The 18,781-nt window shown below is 44.7% G+C and overlaps 1 protein-coding gene across 2 annotated transcripts in view; it reads right to left on the bottom strand.

The window, feature by feature from the left end:
- Window positions 1-18,781, bottom strand: part of LOC132826812 (dynein axonemal heavy chain 3-like) — a 323,241-nt gene that overhangs the window by 147,279 nt on the left and 157,181 nt on the right. For both annotated transcript variants that reach the window (XM_060843056.1, XM_060843057.1), the window contains 5 exons: window positions 16,683-16,921; window positions 15,253-15,402; window positions 5,824-6,043; window positions 5,128-5,241; window positions 4,876-5,025 (listed from right to left, as the gene is read on the bottom strand). In XM_060843056.1, coding sequence (XP_060699039.1) covers window positions 4,876-5,025; window positions 5,128-5,241; window positions 5,824-6,043; window positions 15,253-15,402; window positions 16,683-16,921 — 873 coding nt within the window. The remainder of the gene's footprint in view (window positions 1-4,875; window positions 5,026-5,127; window positions 5,242-5,823; window positions 6,044-15,252; window positions 15,403-16,682; window positions 16,922-18,781) is intronic.

The raw sequence follows: 18,781 nt of genomic DNA, 5'->3' as shown, positions 1-18,781 counted from the left end.
TGAAGTTAGGAGTTTTCTACAGGCCTCCTAATAGTCCTAGAGATTAGATTAGATTACTTACAGTGTGGAAACAGGCCCTTCGGCCCAACAAGTCCACACTGACCCGCCGAAGCACAACCCACCCATACCCCTACACATACCCCTTACCTAACACTAGATGCAGAAGAAAGGATTGTGAGGATGATTCAGGAGAAGAGTGAAAGTAATAGGGTGGTTGTTATGGGGGATTTTAACTTTCCAGATATTGACTGGGAAAGCTATAGCTCGAGTACATTAGATGGGTCGGTGTTTGTCCAATGTGTGCAGGAGTGTTTCCTGACACAATATGTAGACAGGCCAACAAGAGGTGAGGCCATACTGGATTTGGTTCTGGGTAACGAACCAGGCCAGGTGTTAGAATTGGAGGTAGGTGAGCACTTTGGGGACAGTGACCACAATTCGGTGACTTTTACTCTAGTGATGGAGAGGGATAAGTGTGCACTGCAGGGCAAGGGTTATAGCTGGGGGCAGGGAAATTATGATGCAGTGAGGCATGACTTAGGATGCATGGCTTGGAAACGTAGGCTTCAAGGGAAGGGCATAATCGAAATGGGGAGCTTGTTCAAGGAGCAGCTATTGAGTGCCCTTGATAAGTATGTACCTGTCAGGCAGGGAGGAAAGGGTTGTGTGAGGGAGCCGTGGTTAGGGCGGCCTATGTAAAGATGAGGCGTGAAGGTTCAATTGGGGCAATTGAGAGTGATAAGGTAACCAGGAAGGATCTAAAGAGAGAGCTAAGAGCAGCAAGGAGGGGACATGAAAAATCCTTGGTTGGTAGGATTAGGGAAAACCCAAAGGCTTTCTATAGGTATGTCAGGAATAAAAGAATGACTAGGGTAGGAATAAGTCCAGTCAAGAATAGTGGTGGGAAGAGATTGGAGAAACATTGAATGAATACTTTTCGTCAGTATTCACTCAGGAACAGGACATTGTTGCCGATGTGAATATTGAGTGACAATTAATTAGAATGGATGGCTTTGAGGTATGTAGGGAAGAGGTGTTGGTATGGAAGAGGTGTTGGAAATTCTGGAAAGGGTGAAAATACATAAGTGCCCTGGGCCTGATGGCATTTATCCTAGGGTTCTCTGGGAAGCAAGGGAGGAGATTGCAGAGCCATTGGCCTTGATTTTTATGTCCTCATTGTCTACAGTAATAGTGCCAGAAGATTGGAGGATAGCAAATGTGTTCAAGAAGGGGGGTAGGGATAACCTAGTAACTATAGGCTGGTGAGTCTCACTTCTGTTGTGGGCAAAGTCTTAGAGAGAATTGTAAGGGATAGGATTTATGAACATCTGGATAGGAATAATGTGATCAAGGATAGTCAGCATGGTTTTGTGAAGGGCAGGTCGTGCCTCACAAACCTTATTGAATTCTTTGAGAAGGTGACTAAGGAGGTGGACAAAGGTAAAGCGGTAGATGTGGTGTATATGGCTTTTAGTAAGGCGTTTGATAAGGTTCCCCATGGTAGGCTACTGCAAAAAATACGGAGGTATGGCATTGAGGGTGTGTTAGAGGTTTGGATTAGGAATTGGCTGGCTGGAAGAAGACAGAGGGTAGTAGTTGATGGTAAAGGTTCATCTTGGAGTGCAGTTACGAGCGGTGTTCCGCAAGGATCTGTTTTGGGACCATTGCTGTTTGTCACTTTTATAAATGACCTGGAGGAGGGGCTAGAAAGTTGGGTGAGCAAGTTTGCGGATGATACGAAAGTCGGTGGAGTTGTTGACAGTGAGGAAGGATGTGGCAGGTTACAGTGGGATATAGATAAGCTGCAGAGCTGGGCAGAAAGGTTGCAAATGTAAGTAAGTGTGAAGTGATTCACTTTGGGAAGAGTAACAAGAAGATGGAGTACTGGGCTAATGGTCGGATACTTGGTAGTGTGGATGAGCAGAGGGATCTTGGTGTCCATGTACACAGATCTCTGAAAGTTGCCATCCAGGTAAATAGTGCTGTGAAGAAGGCATATGGCGTATTGGCTTTTATTGGTAGAGGAATTGAGTTCCGGAGTCCTGAGGTCATGTTGCAGTTGTATAAGACTCTGGTGCAGCCACATCTGGAGTATTGTGTGGAGGTTTGGTCGCCATACTGTAGGAAGGATGTGGAGGCACTGGAACGAGTGCAGAGGAGGTTTACCAGGATGTTGCCTGGCATGGTAGGAAGATCGTATGAGGAAAGGCTGAGGCACTTGGGGCTGTTCTCATTGGAGAAAAGAAGGTTTGGGGTGACTTGATTGAATGTACAAGATGATTAGGGGTTTAGATAGGGTTGACAATGAGAACCTTTTTCCATGTATGGAGTCAGCTATTACAAGGGGGCATAGCTTTAAATTAAGGGGTGGTAGGTATAGGACAGATGTTAGGGGTAGATTCTTTACTCAGCGAGTCGTGAGTTCATGGAATGCCCTGCCAGTAGCAGTGGTGGACTCTCCCTATTTATGGGCATTTAAACGGGCATTGGATAAGCATATGGAGGTTATTGGGCTAGTGTAGGTTAGGTAGACTTTGGTCGGCGCAACATCGAGGGCCGAAGGGCCTGTACTGCACTGTATTTTTCTATGTTCTATGTTTCTATGTTCTATGTTTCTATGAAGGTGGGGTGAAAGTGATAGGTCGGGGTGAAAGGTGGAGTGGATAAGTGGGAGAGAAGATGGACAGGTAGGACAGGTCAAGAGGGTGGTGCTGAGTTGGACTGGGAGCTGGTGATGGATTGGGATAACGTGTGGGGAGGGGAAATAGGGAAACTAGCGAAATCCACATTGATCCCATGTGGTTGGATAAGGATCCATATGGTAGGCTCATTCAGAAAGTTAGGAGGTCTGGGATACAGCGAAATGTGGCTGTCTGGATACAGAATTGGCTGGCCAAAAGAAGGCAGCAAGTGGTAGTGGATGGAAAGTATTATGCCTGGAAGTCGGTGAGCAGTGGTGTCGCACAGGGATCTGTTCTTGGACCTGTGCTCTTTGAAGTTTTTATGCATGACTTGGATGAAGAAGTGGAAGGGTGGTTTAGTAAGTTTGCGAATATCACAATGGTCAGTGGTGTTGTAGATAGTGTCGAGGGCTGTTGCAGGCTACAATAAGACGTTAGGAGAAAGTGAGGACTGCAGATGCTGGAGACCGGAGCTGAAAAATGTATTGCTGGAAAAGCGCAGCAGGTCAGGCAGCATCAAAGGAGCAGGAGAATCGACGTTTCGGGCATAAGCCCTTTTCCTGAAGAAGGGCTTACGCCCGAAAAGTCGATTGTCCTGCTCCTTTTATGCTGCCTGACCTGCTGCGCTTTTCCAGCAATACATTTTTCAGCTACAATAAGACATTGACAGGATGCAGAGCTGGGCTGAGAAGTGGCAGATGGAGTTCAATTTGCATAAATGCAAAGTGATCCATTTTGGAAGGTCGAATTTGAATGCTGAATACAGGGTTAAAGACAACATTTTCGGCAGTGTGGAGGGACAGTGGGATCTGGAGTCCACGTACATAGATTCCTCAAACTTGCCACCCAAGTTGATAGTGTTCTTAAGAAGGTGTATGGTGTTTTGGCTTTCATTAACAGGGGAATTAAGTTTAAGAGCCACGAGGTTTTGCTGCAGCTCTATAAAACCCTAGAAAGACCACGCCTGGAATATTGTGTCCTGTCTGGTCACCTCATTATAGGAAGGGTGTAGATGCTTCAGAGAAGGTGCAGAGGAGATTTACCAAGCTGCTGCCTGGATTGGAGAGCTTGTGTTATGAAGAGAGGTTGAATGAACTGGGAGAAAGTGAGGACTGCAGATGCCTGAGATCAGAGCTGAAAATGTGTTGCTGGAAAAGCGCAGCAGGTCAGGAAGAAGGGCTTATGCCCAAAACGTCGAATCTCCTGCTCCTTGGATGCTTCCTGACCTGCTGCGCTTGAATGAGCTGAGGCTTAAAACACTGGAGAGAAGAAGGAAGAGAGGTGACTTGATAGAAGTGTACAAGACAATGAGAGGCATAGATAGAGGAGATAGCTAGAGACTTTTCCCCAGGGCAGAAATGACTATCATGAGGAGTCATAATTTTAAGGTAATTGGAGGATGGTATAGGGGAGATGTCAGAGGTAGGTTCTTTATGCAGAGAGTGGTGGGTGCATGGAATGCACAGCCAGTGTTGGTAGTAGAGTCATAGACATTAGGGACATTTGAGCAACTGCTAACAAACACATGGACGGCAGTAAATTGAGGGGTGTGGAGATTAGGCTGATCTTAGATTAAGATAAAATCTTAGCACAACATCAAGGGCTGAAGGGCCTGTACTGTGCTGTAGTGTTATATGTTCTGTGTAATAGTCAGTTTTAATAAATGTCTTGGATTTTTCAATACCACAGTATCCAGTTTCTAATGCAATGGGAGACAATATACGCAATGTTGTAACAGGTAGAACATCCTGCTGGAGGCAAATGATAGGATCAGTAATATTCTCGGGGAGAAAGTGAGGACTGCAGATGCTGGAGATCAGAGCTGAAAATGTGTTGCTGGAAAAGCGCAGCAGGTCAGGCAGCATCCAAGGAACAGGAGATTCGATGTTTCGGGCATAAGCCTCCATTCCTGAAGAAGGGTTTGTCTGAAACGTCGAATCTCCTGTTCCTTGGATGCTGCCTGACCTGCTGCGCTTTTCCAGCAACACATTTTCAGTCAATAATATTCTCAAAGAACAATTTGCTAAAGAAGGAAGTACATCAAATGAGGATGGAGGAAGTTCTTTCAGTTGGACAAATCATGGAGAAAAGCTAACCCTGAGGGTCAAAGGTAAAAGGTCAGCAAGCCCACACTGATGCAATGATGTTAGCGTGGCATCACCATGGTAATCATTCTAAGGACACTTTTACTGACCTTCACAATGTGGAAGAATAGCTTTCTATCTTCAGTGTTCACCAATCGGTCGCAGAAGACACGATAGACCTCGTGGATCCAGAGTCTCATTAATTTATGATCCCCTTCGACTCCTTGTGGAACACAATCTGATTTTAACAGGAGCAAACCCTGAAATAAGGTCAGGTATATTCAAGTTAATGGGATAATTCATTATATTTTGTTGGTGTCACCTGTATCATTCCCGTAGTTATTGCTCTGAGATCATGTTACCTGAATCACCCGGGAGAAATCTCGGAGACTAAAGATGTAATGTGATTTAGAAGGAGTCGGGAGGAAATTTTCCAGTGCTTGGATGTACACCTCTGTTGTAGCCCAGACCAGAATCTGCAGAGACACATACAGTAAGAACAAAACTATTCATACCTGTATACAGAACAACCTTACAATGTGAACCACAGAGACTCCCAATCACCCAACTACAGATATTTCCACACGACCTTTCACAACCCTGGAACATCCCAAAATGCTTTGCAGCTCACAAAGACCTTCTGAAGTGCTGTTGCAATTGTGTTGCAGGAAACAGGGGAATTATTGTGGGTATAGCAAGGTCCCACAACTGGCAAGGCAATAATCACCCAGGTAATCTGTTTCTCACAGTGTTGATTCAAGGAATTAATACTAGCAAAGAAACTCCCCTGCTTTTCTTCAAAATAGTGCTCGTGGCAAACGTTGTAGTGTTAGATGGGGTCTCATTCATATTTCTCCAGTTGTTTTCAAACAGCAGAAATGTGGAAGCCGAAGGAGCTCAGTAAAAGACTGCTCTGAACTGAATTTAAAACATTTCCAATGGTGCCTGATCCTGAAGTGACATGAAATCTTGCCTCACAGTTGCCTGTTGCAACTTGACAAACTAGTCAGTTGTAGTTTCATTCTCTGTAGTGCAATTAGATTTTGGTAATTTCTTACCCTGGAGTATCTCTTCAAGGAGACATCGAATCCCCTACTGAAGTGCCAGTCCACCACAGGCTGGAAGATAGTCTTCATGGTCTCTTCACTGAAAGTGTCGATGGTGATAATATTGAAGTGTCGGAGGCAGCGTGGAGTGACAGTTTGCCGCCCACCACCAGGGGGGGCCATTGCTGCCACTATGGACATGTCATGGACTGGCAGAATGCTCGTGTCTGTCCTATAATCACATGAACACAGACTTCAGAAACAACAGCACATTCTCATAATACACGACAACAAAGGGGCTTTCGTGGTGCAGTGATGAAATCCCTATCTCTGGCCCAGGAGATGTGGGCTCACCTTCCACCTGCGGCATGGTGGCACAGTGGTTAGCACTGCTGCCTCACAGCACCAGAGACCCGGGTTCAATTCCCGACTCAGGCGACTGACTGTGTGGAGTTTGCACGTTCTCCCCGTGTCTGCGTGGGTTTCCTCCGGGTGCTCCGGTTTCCTCCCACAGTCCAAAGATGTGCGGGTCAGGTGAATTGGCCATGCTAAATTGCCCGTAGTGTTAGGTAAGGGGTAAATGTAGGGGTATGGGTGGGTTGCGCTTCGGCGGGTCAGTGTGGACTTGTTGGGCCGAAGGGCCTGTTTCCACACTGTAAGTAATCTAATCTAATCTGCCCCTGAGGTCATAGAGTCACACAGCATAGAAACAGACTCTTTGGTCCACCTCATCCATGCTGACCAAGTTTCCCAAACTAAACTAGTCATATTTGCCTGCGTTTGGCCCTTAATACTCGAAACCTTTCCCTAATCATGCACCAAATGTCTCCCAAATGTTTAACTGTACCTGCATCTACCACTTCCTCTGAAAGTTCAATCCACATATGAAATACCCCTGTGTGAAAACATTACCCCTAAGGTCCCTTCTAAATCTTTCACCTCCCATTTTCAAGATATGTTCTCTTACCATAGGGAAAAGACTTTGGCTACTCATCTTATCTGTGGCCCTCGTGATATTATAAACTTCTGTTAAGGCACCCCGACCCTCCCATGGTCCAGGGAAAAAAGTCCCAGCTTATCCAATCTCGCTGTATAACTCAAGTGCCCCCCCACCCCCCTCCTGGTAACGGTAACATCCTTGTGTGTCATAACATCGTTGATTCGAATGATTAGAAAATAATTACATTGCAACAAGTGCTGGCCCGCGAACTGTATAAACAAACTTTGTTATATGCATTGCATAGTTAAAAAGAAAGCTATCAATCCCAATTAAGTTCTTTCAAACAATAGCTATCTATGTGCATATTGAGGGAAAATATTTCCTTTGTTGTTTTTGCAGATCTGGGGATGGAGGCGCTGAAAAAATGGAAGATTAAAACTCGAGCCAGGCTGGTCAGCTGATGTTTGTAAACACTTCTTCATAAAACAGCTGGAAATCTCAAAACACAAATTAATGTTTACTGACACGCATCCTTCCACAAATAGAGTTTCTGTACAAACCCTTCATGGTACTGAATACCTTGATCAGATCTCCTCTCACCGTTCTTTTCTCTCAGGAAAATAGTACCAACTTCTCCGATCACTCTACATGACAAACATTTCTCCTCCCCGAGACTATTCCTGTGAATCTTTGCTGCACTCCTTTGTTTCATCCTAAAGTGCAATGCTCTGATGCAATATTCCATTTGAGGTCAACCAGTGCTCTGTGCAGGTTGAACATGGCTTTAGTTTAGGAGAAAGTGAGGACTGCAGATGCTGGAGATCAGAGCTGAAAAATGTGTTGCTAGAAAAGCGCAGCATGTCAGGCAGCATCCAAGGAGCAGGAGAATCGACGTTTCGGGCATAAGTCCTTCTTCAGGAATGAGGAAGGTGTGCGAAGCAGGCTAAGATAGAAAGTAGGGAGGAGGGACTTGGGGGAGGGGCGTTGGAAATGCGATAGGTGGAAGGAGGTTAAGGTGAGGGGGATAGGCCGGAGTGGGGTGGGGGCGGAGAGGTTGGGAAGAAGATTGCAGATCAAGAAGGCGGTGCTGAGTCCAAGGGTTGGGACTGAGATAAGGTTGCGGGAGGGGAAATGAGGAAGCTGGAGAAATCTGCATTCATCCCTTGTGGTTGGAGGGTTCCTAGGCGGAAGATGAGGCGCTCTTCCTCCAGGCGTCGTGTTGCCATGGTCTAGCAATGGAGGAGGCCAATGACCTGCATGTCCTTGGTGGAGTGGGAGGGGGAGTTAAAGTCTTCTGCCAGGGGTTGGTTGGTGCGGGTGTCCCAGAGGTGTTCTCTGAAACGTTCCGCAAGTAGACAGCCTGTCTCCCCAATATAGAGGAGGCCACATCGGGTACAGCAGATGCAGTAAATGATGTGTGTGGAGGTGCAGGTGAATTTGTGATAGATATGGAAGGATCTCTTGGGGCCTTGGAGGGAAGTGAGGGGGAGGTGTGGGCACAAGTTTTGCATTTCTTGCGGATGGGAAGGTGCCGGGAGTGGAGGTTGGGTTGGTGGGGGGTGTGGACCTGACGAGGGAATCGTGGAGGGAGTGGTCTTTCCAAAATGTTGATGGGGAGGGGAGGGAAATATATCCTTGGTGGTGGGGTCTGTTTGGAGGTGGTGGAAATGACAAAGGGTGATACGATGTATCTGGAGGTTGGTGGGGTGGTAGGTGAGGACCAGTGGGGTTCTGTCCTGGTGGCGGTTAGAGGGGTGGGGTACAAAGGCAGACGAGCGGGAAGTGGAGGAGACGCGGTAGAGAGCATCGTCAATCACGTCTGAGGGGAAATTGCGGCCTTTGAAGAAGGAGGCCATCTGGGTTGTTCAGTTTTGGAATTGGTCCTCCTGGGAGCAGATGCGGCAGAGGTGAAGGAATTGGGAATATGGGATGGCATTTTTACAGGGGGCAGAGTGGGTGGAGGTGTAATCTAGGTAGCTGTGGGAGTCGGTCGGTTTATAGTAAATGTCTGTGTTGAGTTGGTCACCCGAGATAGAAATGGAGAGGTCTAGAAAGGGGAAGGGAGGAGTCTGAGACAGTCCAGGTAAATTTGAGGTCGGGGTGGAAGGTGTTAGTAAAGTGGATGAACTGTTCAACCTCCTCGTGGGAGCACGAGGTAGCGCCGATACAGTCATCGATGCAGCTGAGGAAAAGGTAGGGGGTGGTGACAGTGTATCTGCGGAAGATGGACTGTTCCACATATCTGACGAAGAGGCAGGCATAGCTGGGGCCCATGTGGGGGTGCCCATGGCTACTCCTATGGTTTGGAGGAAGTGGGAGGATTGGAAAGAGAAGTTGTTCAGAGTGAGGACCAGTTCAGTCAGTCAAAGGAGGGTGTCAGTGGAAGGGTACTGGTTGGGTAGGCGGGAAAGGAAGAAGCAGAGGGCTTGGAGGCCTTTGTGATGGGGGATGGAGGTGTATAGGGACTGAATGTCCATGGTGAAGATAAGGCGTTGGGGGCCGGGGGAAGTGAAAATCATGGAGGAGGTGGAGGGCGTGGGTGCTGTCCCGAACATAGGTGGGGAGTTCTTGGACTAAGGGAGACAGGACCGTGTCGAGGTATGCAGAGATGGGTTCGGTGGGGCAGGAGCAGGCTGAGACAATGGGTCGGCCGGGGCAGTCAAGTTTGTGGATTTTGGGCAGGAGGTAGAAACTCCATCTCTAGGTGCGGGATTGTGGGACTATGAGGTTGGAGGCAGTGGATGGGGGATCCCCTGAGGTGATGAGATTATGGATGGTCTGGGAGATGATGGTTTGGTGGTAGGAGGTGGGGTCATGGTCAAGGGGGCAGTGGGAGGAGGTGTCCGCAAGCTGACGTTTAGCCTCGCAATGTAAAGATCGGTGCGCCAAACTACCACCGTGCCTCCCTTGTCTGCCGGTTTGATAGTGAGGTTGTGGTTAGAGCGGAGGGAGTAGAGAGCTGCACACTGTGAGGGTGAGAGGTTGGAGTGGGAAGTGGGGTGGATAGATTGAGGCGGTCAATGTCGTGGCGGCAGTTGGATATGAAGAGTTTGAGGGCGGGTAAGAGGCCAGCACAGGGTGTCCAGGAGGATGGGGTGTGTTGGAGGTGGGATAGGGGTCGTCAGAGGGTGGGCGAGAATCCTGGTTGAAGAAGTAGGTACGGAGGCGAAGGCGGCGGAAGAATTGTTTGATGTCTCGCCGCATGTTGAACTCGTTAATCCGGGAGCGTAGGGGAATGAAGGTGAGGCCTCTGATGAGGACTGGTCTTTCATCCTCAGAGAGGGGGAGGTTTGGAGGGATGGTGAAAATACGGTAGGACCTGGTGTGGGGCTGGAGCTGGGAGTGGGGGTAGGGTTAGGTGTGGGGGCGGAGTTAGGCATGTAGGTCGAGCTAGGCGTGGGGGCAGAGTTGGGCGTGGGGGCGGAGTTGGCATGGGGCGGAGATTGATGTGGGGGCGGAGATCGATGTGGGGGCAGAGATCGGTGTGGGGGCAGAGATCGGTGTGGGAGCTTTTGTTTTCAAGGCGTCTGTTTAGTAAGCATTTACCTGTCCCTCCACATCCCCAAGTCACTGCACCAAGACTCCCCTTAGAATTGTATTTTTCATATTTTGACATGGGATGTGCATGTCACTATCTGTACCAGCATTTATTGTTTGTCCCTAATTGGCCTTGAGAAAGTGGGGGTGAGCTGCCTTCTTGACCAACTGCAGTGCGTGTGCTGTATGTAAACCCAGAATGCCCTGAGGGAGGGCTCTCCAGTTTTGACCCAGCAACACTGAAGGAACGGTGATACATTTCCAAATCTGCTGTCCTTGTCATTCTAGAATGAAGTGGTCATGCATTTGGAAGGTGTCTCCTTGGAGAATTTCTAGTGCGCATCTTGTAGTAAGTACACAGGACAGCCAATGAACATCAATGGTGGAGGGAATGAGTGTTTGTGATGTGATAGCAATCAATTGGGCTGCTACATCCTGGAAAGTGTCAAACTTCTTGAGTGTTGTTGGGACTACATCCACCCAGGCAGGTGTATTCCATCACACTCCTGACTTAGACTTCGTAGATGATGGGCAGGCTTTGGGAAATCAGGGGGTGAGTTACCGACTGCAGATTCCTTGCCTCTGAACCACTTTTTAGTCCAGTTCAGTTTTTGGTCAATAGTGACTCTCAGGAAGTTGATAGTGGGGGGCTGGTGATTGTAGCTCCAATTAATTTCAAGAGATGGTGGTTAAATTCTTACATATTGGAGATGGTCATTGCCTGACATCTGTGTGGCATGAATGTTACTTGCCATTTGTCAGGCCAAGCCTGGATATTGTCCAGGTCTTGCTATATTTGAACATGAACTGCTTCAGTATTTGCGGAATCATGAGCGTTATACAATCATCAGCAAGCATCCCATTTCTGACGTTATGATGGAGGGAATATCATTGATGAAGTGGCTGAAGATGATTGGATTTTTGAGATCTTGTGCAGTTCTTCACATAACAAGGAGTGGAAATCTGAAACTCTTCCCCTAAGAAAAGTTGTTGGGGCTGCAAGTCAATTGATAAACTCAGGGTAAGATTAATAGATCATTATCAGATAAGGCCATGAACTGACAAGGGACAAGGTTGGCTAAATTAAGTGAAAGTACAGAACAACATGGTCTAATTCACTCGCACAGCAGACTCAAAGGGATGAATGTTCTCCTTCTGTTCCTGTCTTAGCTAAATATAAAACATGATGTATTATTCTAACTTAGCCTAAAGCTGAGAATCTCCTCGCCGTGTTTGACTGGCCTGAACAGGGACATGAGTCTTTAGTGAAATAGCTCCACACAGGCTGGTATCCCATCACCAAGTCACTCTTTATTTATACTGTCCTTGACACTGATCCAGCTCCTTCAGAGTCAGCTGTCAGAGTGAACAGAATCTCTGCCACTCCTGTTCTTTTTTCTTCTTTTTCTCGTGAAGTACCAGTGTGTAAATCATTATTGATGTTCCACCACCAGGAAGAAAAGAAACACCCGAGTGTTTAAGGGCAATGCTGTGTGATCAAACAGTGAAGGGGAGGGCAGGGATTAAATCCAAATAGAGTTGGAGGGGGAAACAGCACACTCCACTCCCTGCGGTGACACTCCTGTTTGTACCTGTCAGACAGGGCTCCCAGATTAACAGCCCCAATCAGGGAATTCATATTCTATGAGGTCCACCTGGCTGACTTAATTACATTCAATACAATTGGCACTGATTTGGTTAAGGTTAGCTTTCACTCTGTCACAGAGTGTGAGAAAAGAAATGAAAATTATTCCTTTTAAGCAAGAGAGGGAGACTGGTTAGCAATGCAATTTAACAAATTTTTAATACATTCTATCCAACTTTGCACCACTGCACAAACTGAATCTTATTTGAGAAACAGGAAGACTGAAAAAAAGAGGTAAGGTGATAGAGAGACAGGAAGTAGAAAAGAGGAATAGCAGTGGATGAAAAGAATTTTTAGCTGTTTTCTCGCACGATGTGGTAAAGATGTGATCTCTCTGATCACCAATGACCCCCTTGGGTAAACTGAGTAAGAACAAATAAAATTTACAGCCCAGAAACAGGCCCTTCGGCCCTCCAAGCCTGAGCCGATCCAAATGCACTGTCTAAACCTGTCGGTCAATTCCTAAGCATCTGTATCCCTCTACTCCCCACCTACTCGTGCATCTGTCCAGACGCATCTTAAATGAATCTACCGTGCCTGCCTCTACCACCTCTGCTGGCAACGCGTTCCAAATGCCCACCACAGCTAGTAGGCAGCTAGTCACAATTGGTCAACAAACCATAAATCAGACTAAGACCCTCATCTTCGAACTGAAATAAGGCTTGTGTTTATCAGGCAGATTCCTGTCCCTGACCAGACCAGCACACAACTTGACAGAATTCTCAACTTTAGTCCAAGCTGGAATAAGGCTTGTGTTTATCAGGCCTGACCAATCATACAGAGTCTGCGTACGTTGGTATACAGCTGTCTGATCTATATCATTGATCTTCATTACCGAAGCAGAATTTTAAGTCTGTCAATACTTTGATGAATATTTGGGATTATTAATGATTTTAATTTGGTAAATTGAGCTATGACATTTGCCACAATAGTGGTAAAATTATGTATTGTTGATTTTCAACCACCTTTATCTGATTTTAAGACCATAAGACCTTAATAAATGGGAGCATGCATAAGACTATTCAACCCCATTAGCCTGCTCTGCCATTCAATAGGATCATGGCTAACTCAACATTCCTCATATCACTTTCCTACCGTTTCAATGTAACCCTTGATTCCTCTATTAATCAAGAATCTATTTGTTGCAGCTTTAAATATACACAAGGAATCTGCCTCCACAGCTGTCTGCAGCAGGGAGTTCCACAGACTCACAGTCCTCTGAGAGAAGAAATTCCTCCTTGTCTCAGTCTTCAATTGGTGCCCATTTATTCTGAGACTATGCCCTCTGGTCCTAGACTGCTCCATGAGAGGAAACACCCTCTCAGCATTTACCCTGTCCAACCCATGAAGAATCTTATATGTTTCAATGAGATCACCTCTCATTCTTCTAAACGGCAATGCATAGAGTCCTGACCTGTTTAGCTTTTGTTCATTCAACAATCTCTCCATGCCATGAGATTTTAATGGACTAAATAATAGATTTGAAAATTGACATTTTATAAAATGGCTGCAGTGATCACCTGCCCACAAATTGAGGCATGTTCAGGAAAGTATTGTGGAATAAATTGAGAATTTGTTCAAAGACTTTGAAACCAGCCACTGAATCAAGTGGAAGAAAACACATTTCTCCTATTTCAGTTTTCAGGTGTCTGATAAGGTGATTATCAATAATCATAAATAATCATAACCATAAATTCAATTAAATTCCAATGTACTGGTTTTAAAAAAGGGGTCATAGTGAAGAGCATGGACGTGTCACTGGTTAGAGTTTACTCAAATAATTTTTTATAGGGTTGTGGTAGTTCAAATTTGCTGATGTCAATTTAGATATTTTATTGTTAACAGAGATCTGGGTAACTAACAACTCCAGCACAGATTTAAAAGAGTTCTCAATCAAGCCTGGAGAAAGCGAGGGTGAAGTCTTAGTGAGTGGAAGAGCCACAGGAGAGAGTGGCAGAAGCTGAACATTACTATAACATCAGAGACTGAGGGGCAAGCTGGTCGAAATATACAAAATTACGAGAAAAGGTGAATAGTTGGAGTCTTTCCCAGGGTGGAAATGTCACATACTATGAGCATTTGTAAGGTGAGATAGGAAATGTTTAAATGATATGCGTGAGGGAAGGTTTTTACATAGAGGGTGATAGGTGCCTAGAACACAATACCAGGGGAGGTGGTAGAAGCAGATATGATATCAATGTTTAAGAGACATTTAGACAGATACATGAACAAGGGAATAGAGCAATATGGACTGTGTGCAGGAAGATGGGATTAGTTTTGAATGGCGTCATAGGCATCAATGGCTGTGCTTTCCCAGCACCACACTCTTGACTCTGATCTCCAGCATCTCCAGCCCTCACTTTCGCCTGAATATGGGTTGTCCCAAGTTTTAAATTCATAGAATCCATACAGTGTATGAAGAGGCCATTCAGTCTATCAGGTTCATACTGAAGCTCCAAAGAGCATCCCACACAGACCCAGCCCCACCCTATTCCATGGCTAATCCAATTAACTTACATATCCTTGGATACTACAAGACAATTCAACATGACTAATCCACCTAATCTGCATCTTTGGGCTGTGGGTGGAAGCTGGAGCATCCAGAGGAAACTCACATAGACTTGGGAAGAATGTGCAAACTCCACACAGTCACCCAAGGTTGGAATTGAAGCCAGATGCCTGGTGCCGTGAGGCAGCAGTGCTAACCACTGAGCCACCTGCCACCCATTATTTGATGTTCTAAAAGAAGGATAAATGTAAAACAAGAGAGAAATATCATTCATATTTGTTTTTTTGTGACATGGATGTGTCAAATTATAGATTTTCAATTTTCAAATTCCTTCATCTGATTTTTATATCAGAGACCTTCATGAACTAAATGTGTTACATTGGGCTCCTTGTAAAGGGCTGTTCCATTGGCTCTGCTTCTAAAACTCCATCTGTTGTAATGAAGTGAAGCACTAATTTATTTTAACATCCCTTTCTCCATATCACAAGTTGATCCAGTAGTGGGGAATAAACAAGATTATCAACAAATCTTCAAGATATCCTGATGGTGATACTGACTAAATTGCCAGCAATGTTGTGTTATTGAAAATGGGTTCTCTTATTAACTTGGCTGACAGGGTCTACCTGAGTAAGGGCAGAATGAAGAGAATGGGATTTATGAATCTTTCTTCAACTTGGTTATTTTGGCTTCCCAAATTACAGAAGCAGCAAAACAAAATTTGCTTCAGGAACTTTAATATAAGCTAGTCTCCTGCACTGTAGAATACGGCTGTATTGTTTCTACAGGGATATGGTATAGCAGTGAGCTTACCTGTCAAACCAATAGCCGTGGTCTATCCATTGACGAAGCAGTTCCACTGGAGGCTGGGCTCCATATTTCTCCTTTGCTGGCATGTTGAGGTCATCAACAAAAACATAAACTCTTCTAACTTGCTGGGTCCCAGAGATAACTTTTCTCCTCCTGTTTAGTAAAATGATATGGGTGGTCATTATTCAATTGGTTTCTACATTCAGGTGATCCATCACCATGTAGAATTATAAACAGTGGCCACATTCACGACATCGGAAATGTGTCTGCCTCTCCCTCTCACTCTTTCACACTCAGCCCATTAAATTCACTCCTACTCTCTTGCTTTCTCTTCCCACTTCAATCAGCTTCAGCATCATTGATTTGGAGTGACCCAGTATTCCCAGCACTGGGATAACTACTGAGGAATTAGTAGCTGTTAAATGCAGCAAGTTAGAAAATGGAAATGAACTGTTCCCAGGCAGTAACACAGCCCCCTCAGAGATTCACTCAGTGATTCAACAACCTTCCCCATTTTCACATTGCCAATCCTTCAGGATAAGCCAGGATTATCTATGATTTGAAGATTAATGCCTAAGACTCTGCTTCGGAAATAATAAAAGGAGAAATGTTGTTGGACAATTCAAGACAAATTGAAAAATTACACTAGTCATTTCTAAAAACATTTAATAAAAAATGAAAGAACTGCAGATGCTGTATATCAGAAACAAAACAGCAATTACTAGAAAAGCTCCAGTTACCCTTCCTCCAAGGAAAGGTTACCAGACCTGAAACGTTAACTCTTATTTCTTTTCACGGATGCTGCCAGACCTGCTGAGCTTATCCAGCAATTTCTGATTTTGTTTCTAAAATATATTCATTTTGGAAAAGAGAATAGTGAATGGTCCAATTGGATCAGTTTCTGTTTGTACAGAACAGAACTGAGAGATGGTTGGACATTTCAGGAAATCAATGAGGAATTGGCAGGGGGAGAGATGAGGAAGATGGAGGCAGGAGTTTACTCCTTTTATTCTCTTTCTGGAATAAACATGGGAGTTATTACTGCAGATTAGGCAAGGGTTACAGGTGTCTCATCGCACTGGTTACTTGCACAATCCCATGTCTTCTTGTTCATTTACTCTATCCTCTAATCTACATTCTTCACTTTGACGCTTTCCCAAAGTGTCGAGGCAGATTCCCTGCTTTGAGACTGGACTGGATACCATTTGCAAATTTGTTCCTTTACCCAGTTGTATCTTTACTTTGGAATTGAAAATATTAAAACAACAAATTTCAACCGAAAGGACTCTTCCTCACTCCAAATTAGCTCCTGGCAAAAGCATTAGCTCCTTCACAGATCTGATTCCTTCAATTTCATGCTCAGTCAAATGAAACCTTATTCCCACTGCAAAAAAATTCAAGCTGATTATTTGATGATCAATTAGTATGCATACTTTTCTTGCTGTGTGAGGATGATCTCCTGGGTTTGATTGGCTGTAGTCTGTGCTGAGAAAGTGATTTGGCACACAGTATGTTTTTGGACCATGAGATTTCGCAGGAATCTGTTGATGATAGCTGTTTTGCCAGTGCCTGTGGGTCCTACAAACAGCAATGGCTTATTGTGCAGCAACAATCTCTCAAGAAAATACGTCTGCATCACTGACTCCGTGGTGTCAACAATAATGTCATTTAGCTGCAGGGACAATAAAAGTATAACTTTAGGATGACATTAATAAACAGAAACTGGTTGTTACTGAGGAAGAACAGAAGCTGAAATGTACCTGATGTGGAATTTGTTTACATCTATCTTGCTTCATGGGATCTGGTCACATTATCATTCTGCGAGGATCTAACGTGATGTAATTACTCAGCTACCCCGACTGGAAATGAGCATCATTTATTGTTGAACACCAAAATAGAGCCACTACTCATGGTATACATAGACTAGCCCCAGCCTGGGAAAGACAGTTATGCAGACTGGTCCTAGGTCTACTTTATAAAGGGCTCAGGTGATGGGTTCCAGCCAGACATGCCATTGCCTGTTACAAGGGAACTCATACTTAACAATCTCAATAAGGAAATTAATGAGTGATTCCCCACAGATCATAAAGGGAGTAGCATTGTCGGATTTATAGAATTGTTGTACCATTGTCAATATGAAGTTATTTCACACCTTTCTGCTTAATAGGTAAACAATATACTTAAAGGCACCAAAAGCCTGACTCTGATTTTAAAATTCTACTCTGACCTTATTAGTAAAACAGTTCCCAAATTTCCACAGTACCGCCTGATAAGAAATGGTCAGTCTGCATCACGAAGGAGCTTGAAGATTTTCTCTTCTGATACAAATAAAATTTTGTGAGATCTGTATTTAGTGGATCTTCATTACAGAATAAACGATAAACATTTGAGCTATGAGATGACTCATTTACTTCTACCAGCTGCTCAGAGTCCAAGATTTTGTGATTAATTCTGGTTAATCATGAGGAATGAACCATAACAGTTTGATTGCTGCATTTGGTAAGTACTTACCGTCTTCCCATCTGAAACTATAACAAAAGTGAACAAGTGATGCTACACCTCTACAAATCATTGGTCAGAATGTATTTGGAGTACTGTGTTCAGTTCTGGGCGCCTTATTAAAGGATGAATGTTAAAGCTCTGGAGTGAGTGCAAAGCAGATTTACTGAAATGATACCAGGAATGAGGAATTTTACACACAAGGAAACATTAGAGAGATTGGACTTATTCTCGTTGGAGCAAAGAGGAATAAGAGGAATCAGCGGGTTGTGAGTTCATGGAATGCCCTGCCAGTAGCAGTGGTGGACTCTCCCTCTTTATGGTCATTTAAGCAGGCATTGGATAAGCATATGGAGGTTATTGGGCTAGTGTAGGTTAGGTAGGCTTTGGTCGGCGCAACATCGAGGGCCGAAGGGCCTGTACTGCACTGTATTTTTCTATGTTCTATATGTTCTATGTTCTAAGAGGTGACCTTACTGAGATATTTAAAATTGAACAATTCTGACAGGGTAAAGGAGGATATTCTGTTTCTACTAATTGGAATGTCAGTAACTAAGGATCACAATTTCAAGAATGTGAGCAAGAGAGTCCGGAGTGAGATGATGAGAAACTTCTATACTCAGAGAGTTGTTAGGATTTAGAATGCACTGCCTGCAAAAGTATTGGAGGCAGATTCCATAGTATGTTTCAAAAGAGAGTTGGATATATGTTTGAAAGTGATGCATTGAGAGGGCTATGGCAATGGTGCTAGAGAGTGGGACTAGCTGGATAGCTCTTTCTGGAGCCAGTATAGACACAATGGGTTGAATGGCCTCTTTTTATACTTTACATTCTATGGTAACCTGAGAATGCTGATTAAAGATCTCATCATTTTCCTGAGTCAGATTGCCACATGGCACAGGGAACAACTGTTGACTCCAAATTCAAGCCTGCCGATATGAGCTGAGTGATTAGGAATGCCAAGTAAAATGTCAGCCCTTTCAAAGAAGATTCTGCAAGAACAGTAAATGGCGCAACATTAAATGAGAATTAA

The sequence above is a fragment of the Hemiscyllium ocellatum genome, chromosome 23 (assembly GCF_020745735.1).
Source record: "Hemiscyllium ocellatum isolate sHemOce1 chromosome 23, sHemOce1.pat.X.cur, whole genome shotgun sequence".
Taxonomy (NCBI): domain Eukaryota; kingdom Metazoa; phylum Chordata; class Chondrichthyes; order Orectolobiformes; family Hemiscylliidae; genus Hemiscyllium; species Hemiscyllium ocellatum.
The sequence above is the reverse complement of the archived record's forward strand: the minus strand, read 5'-3'. Positions and strand labels throughout refer to the sequence as shown.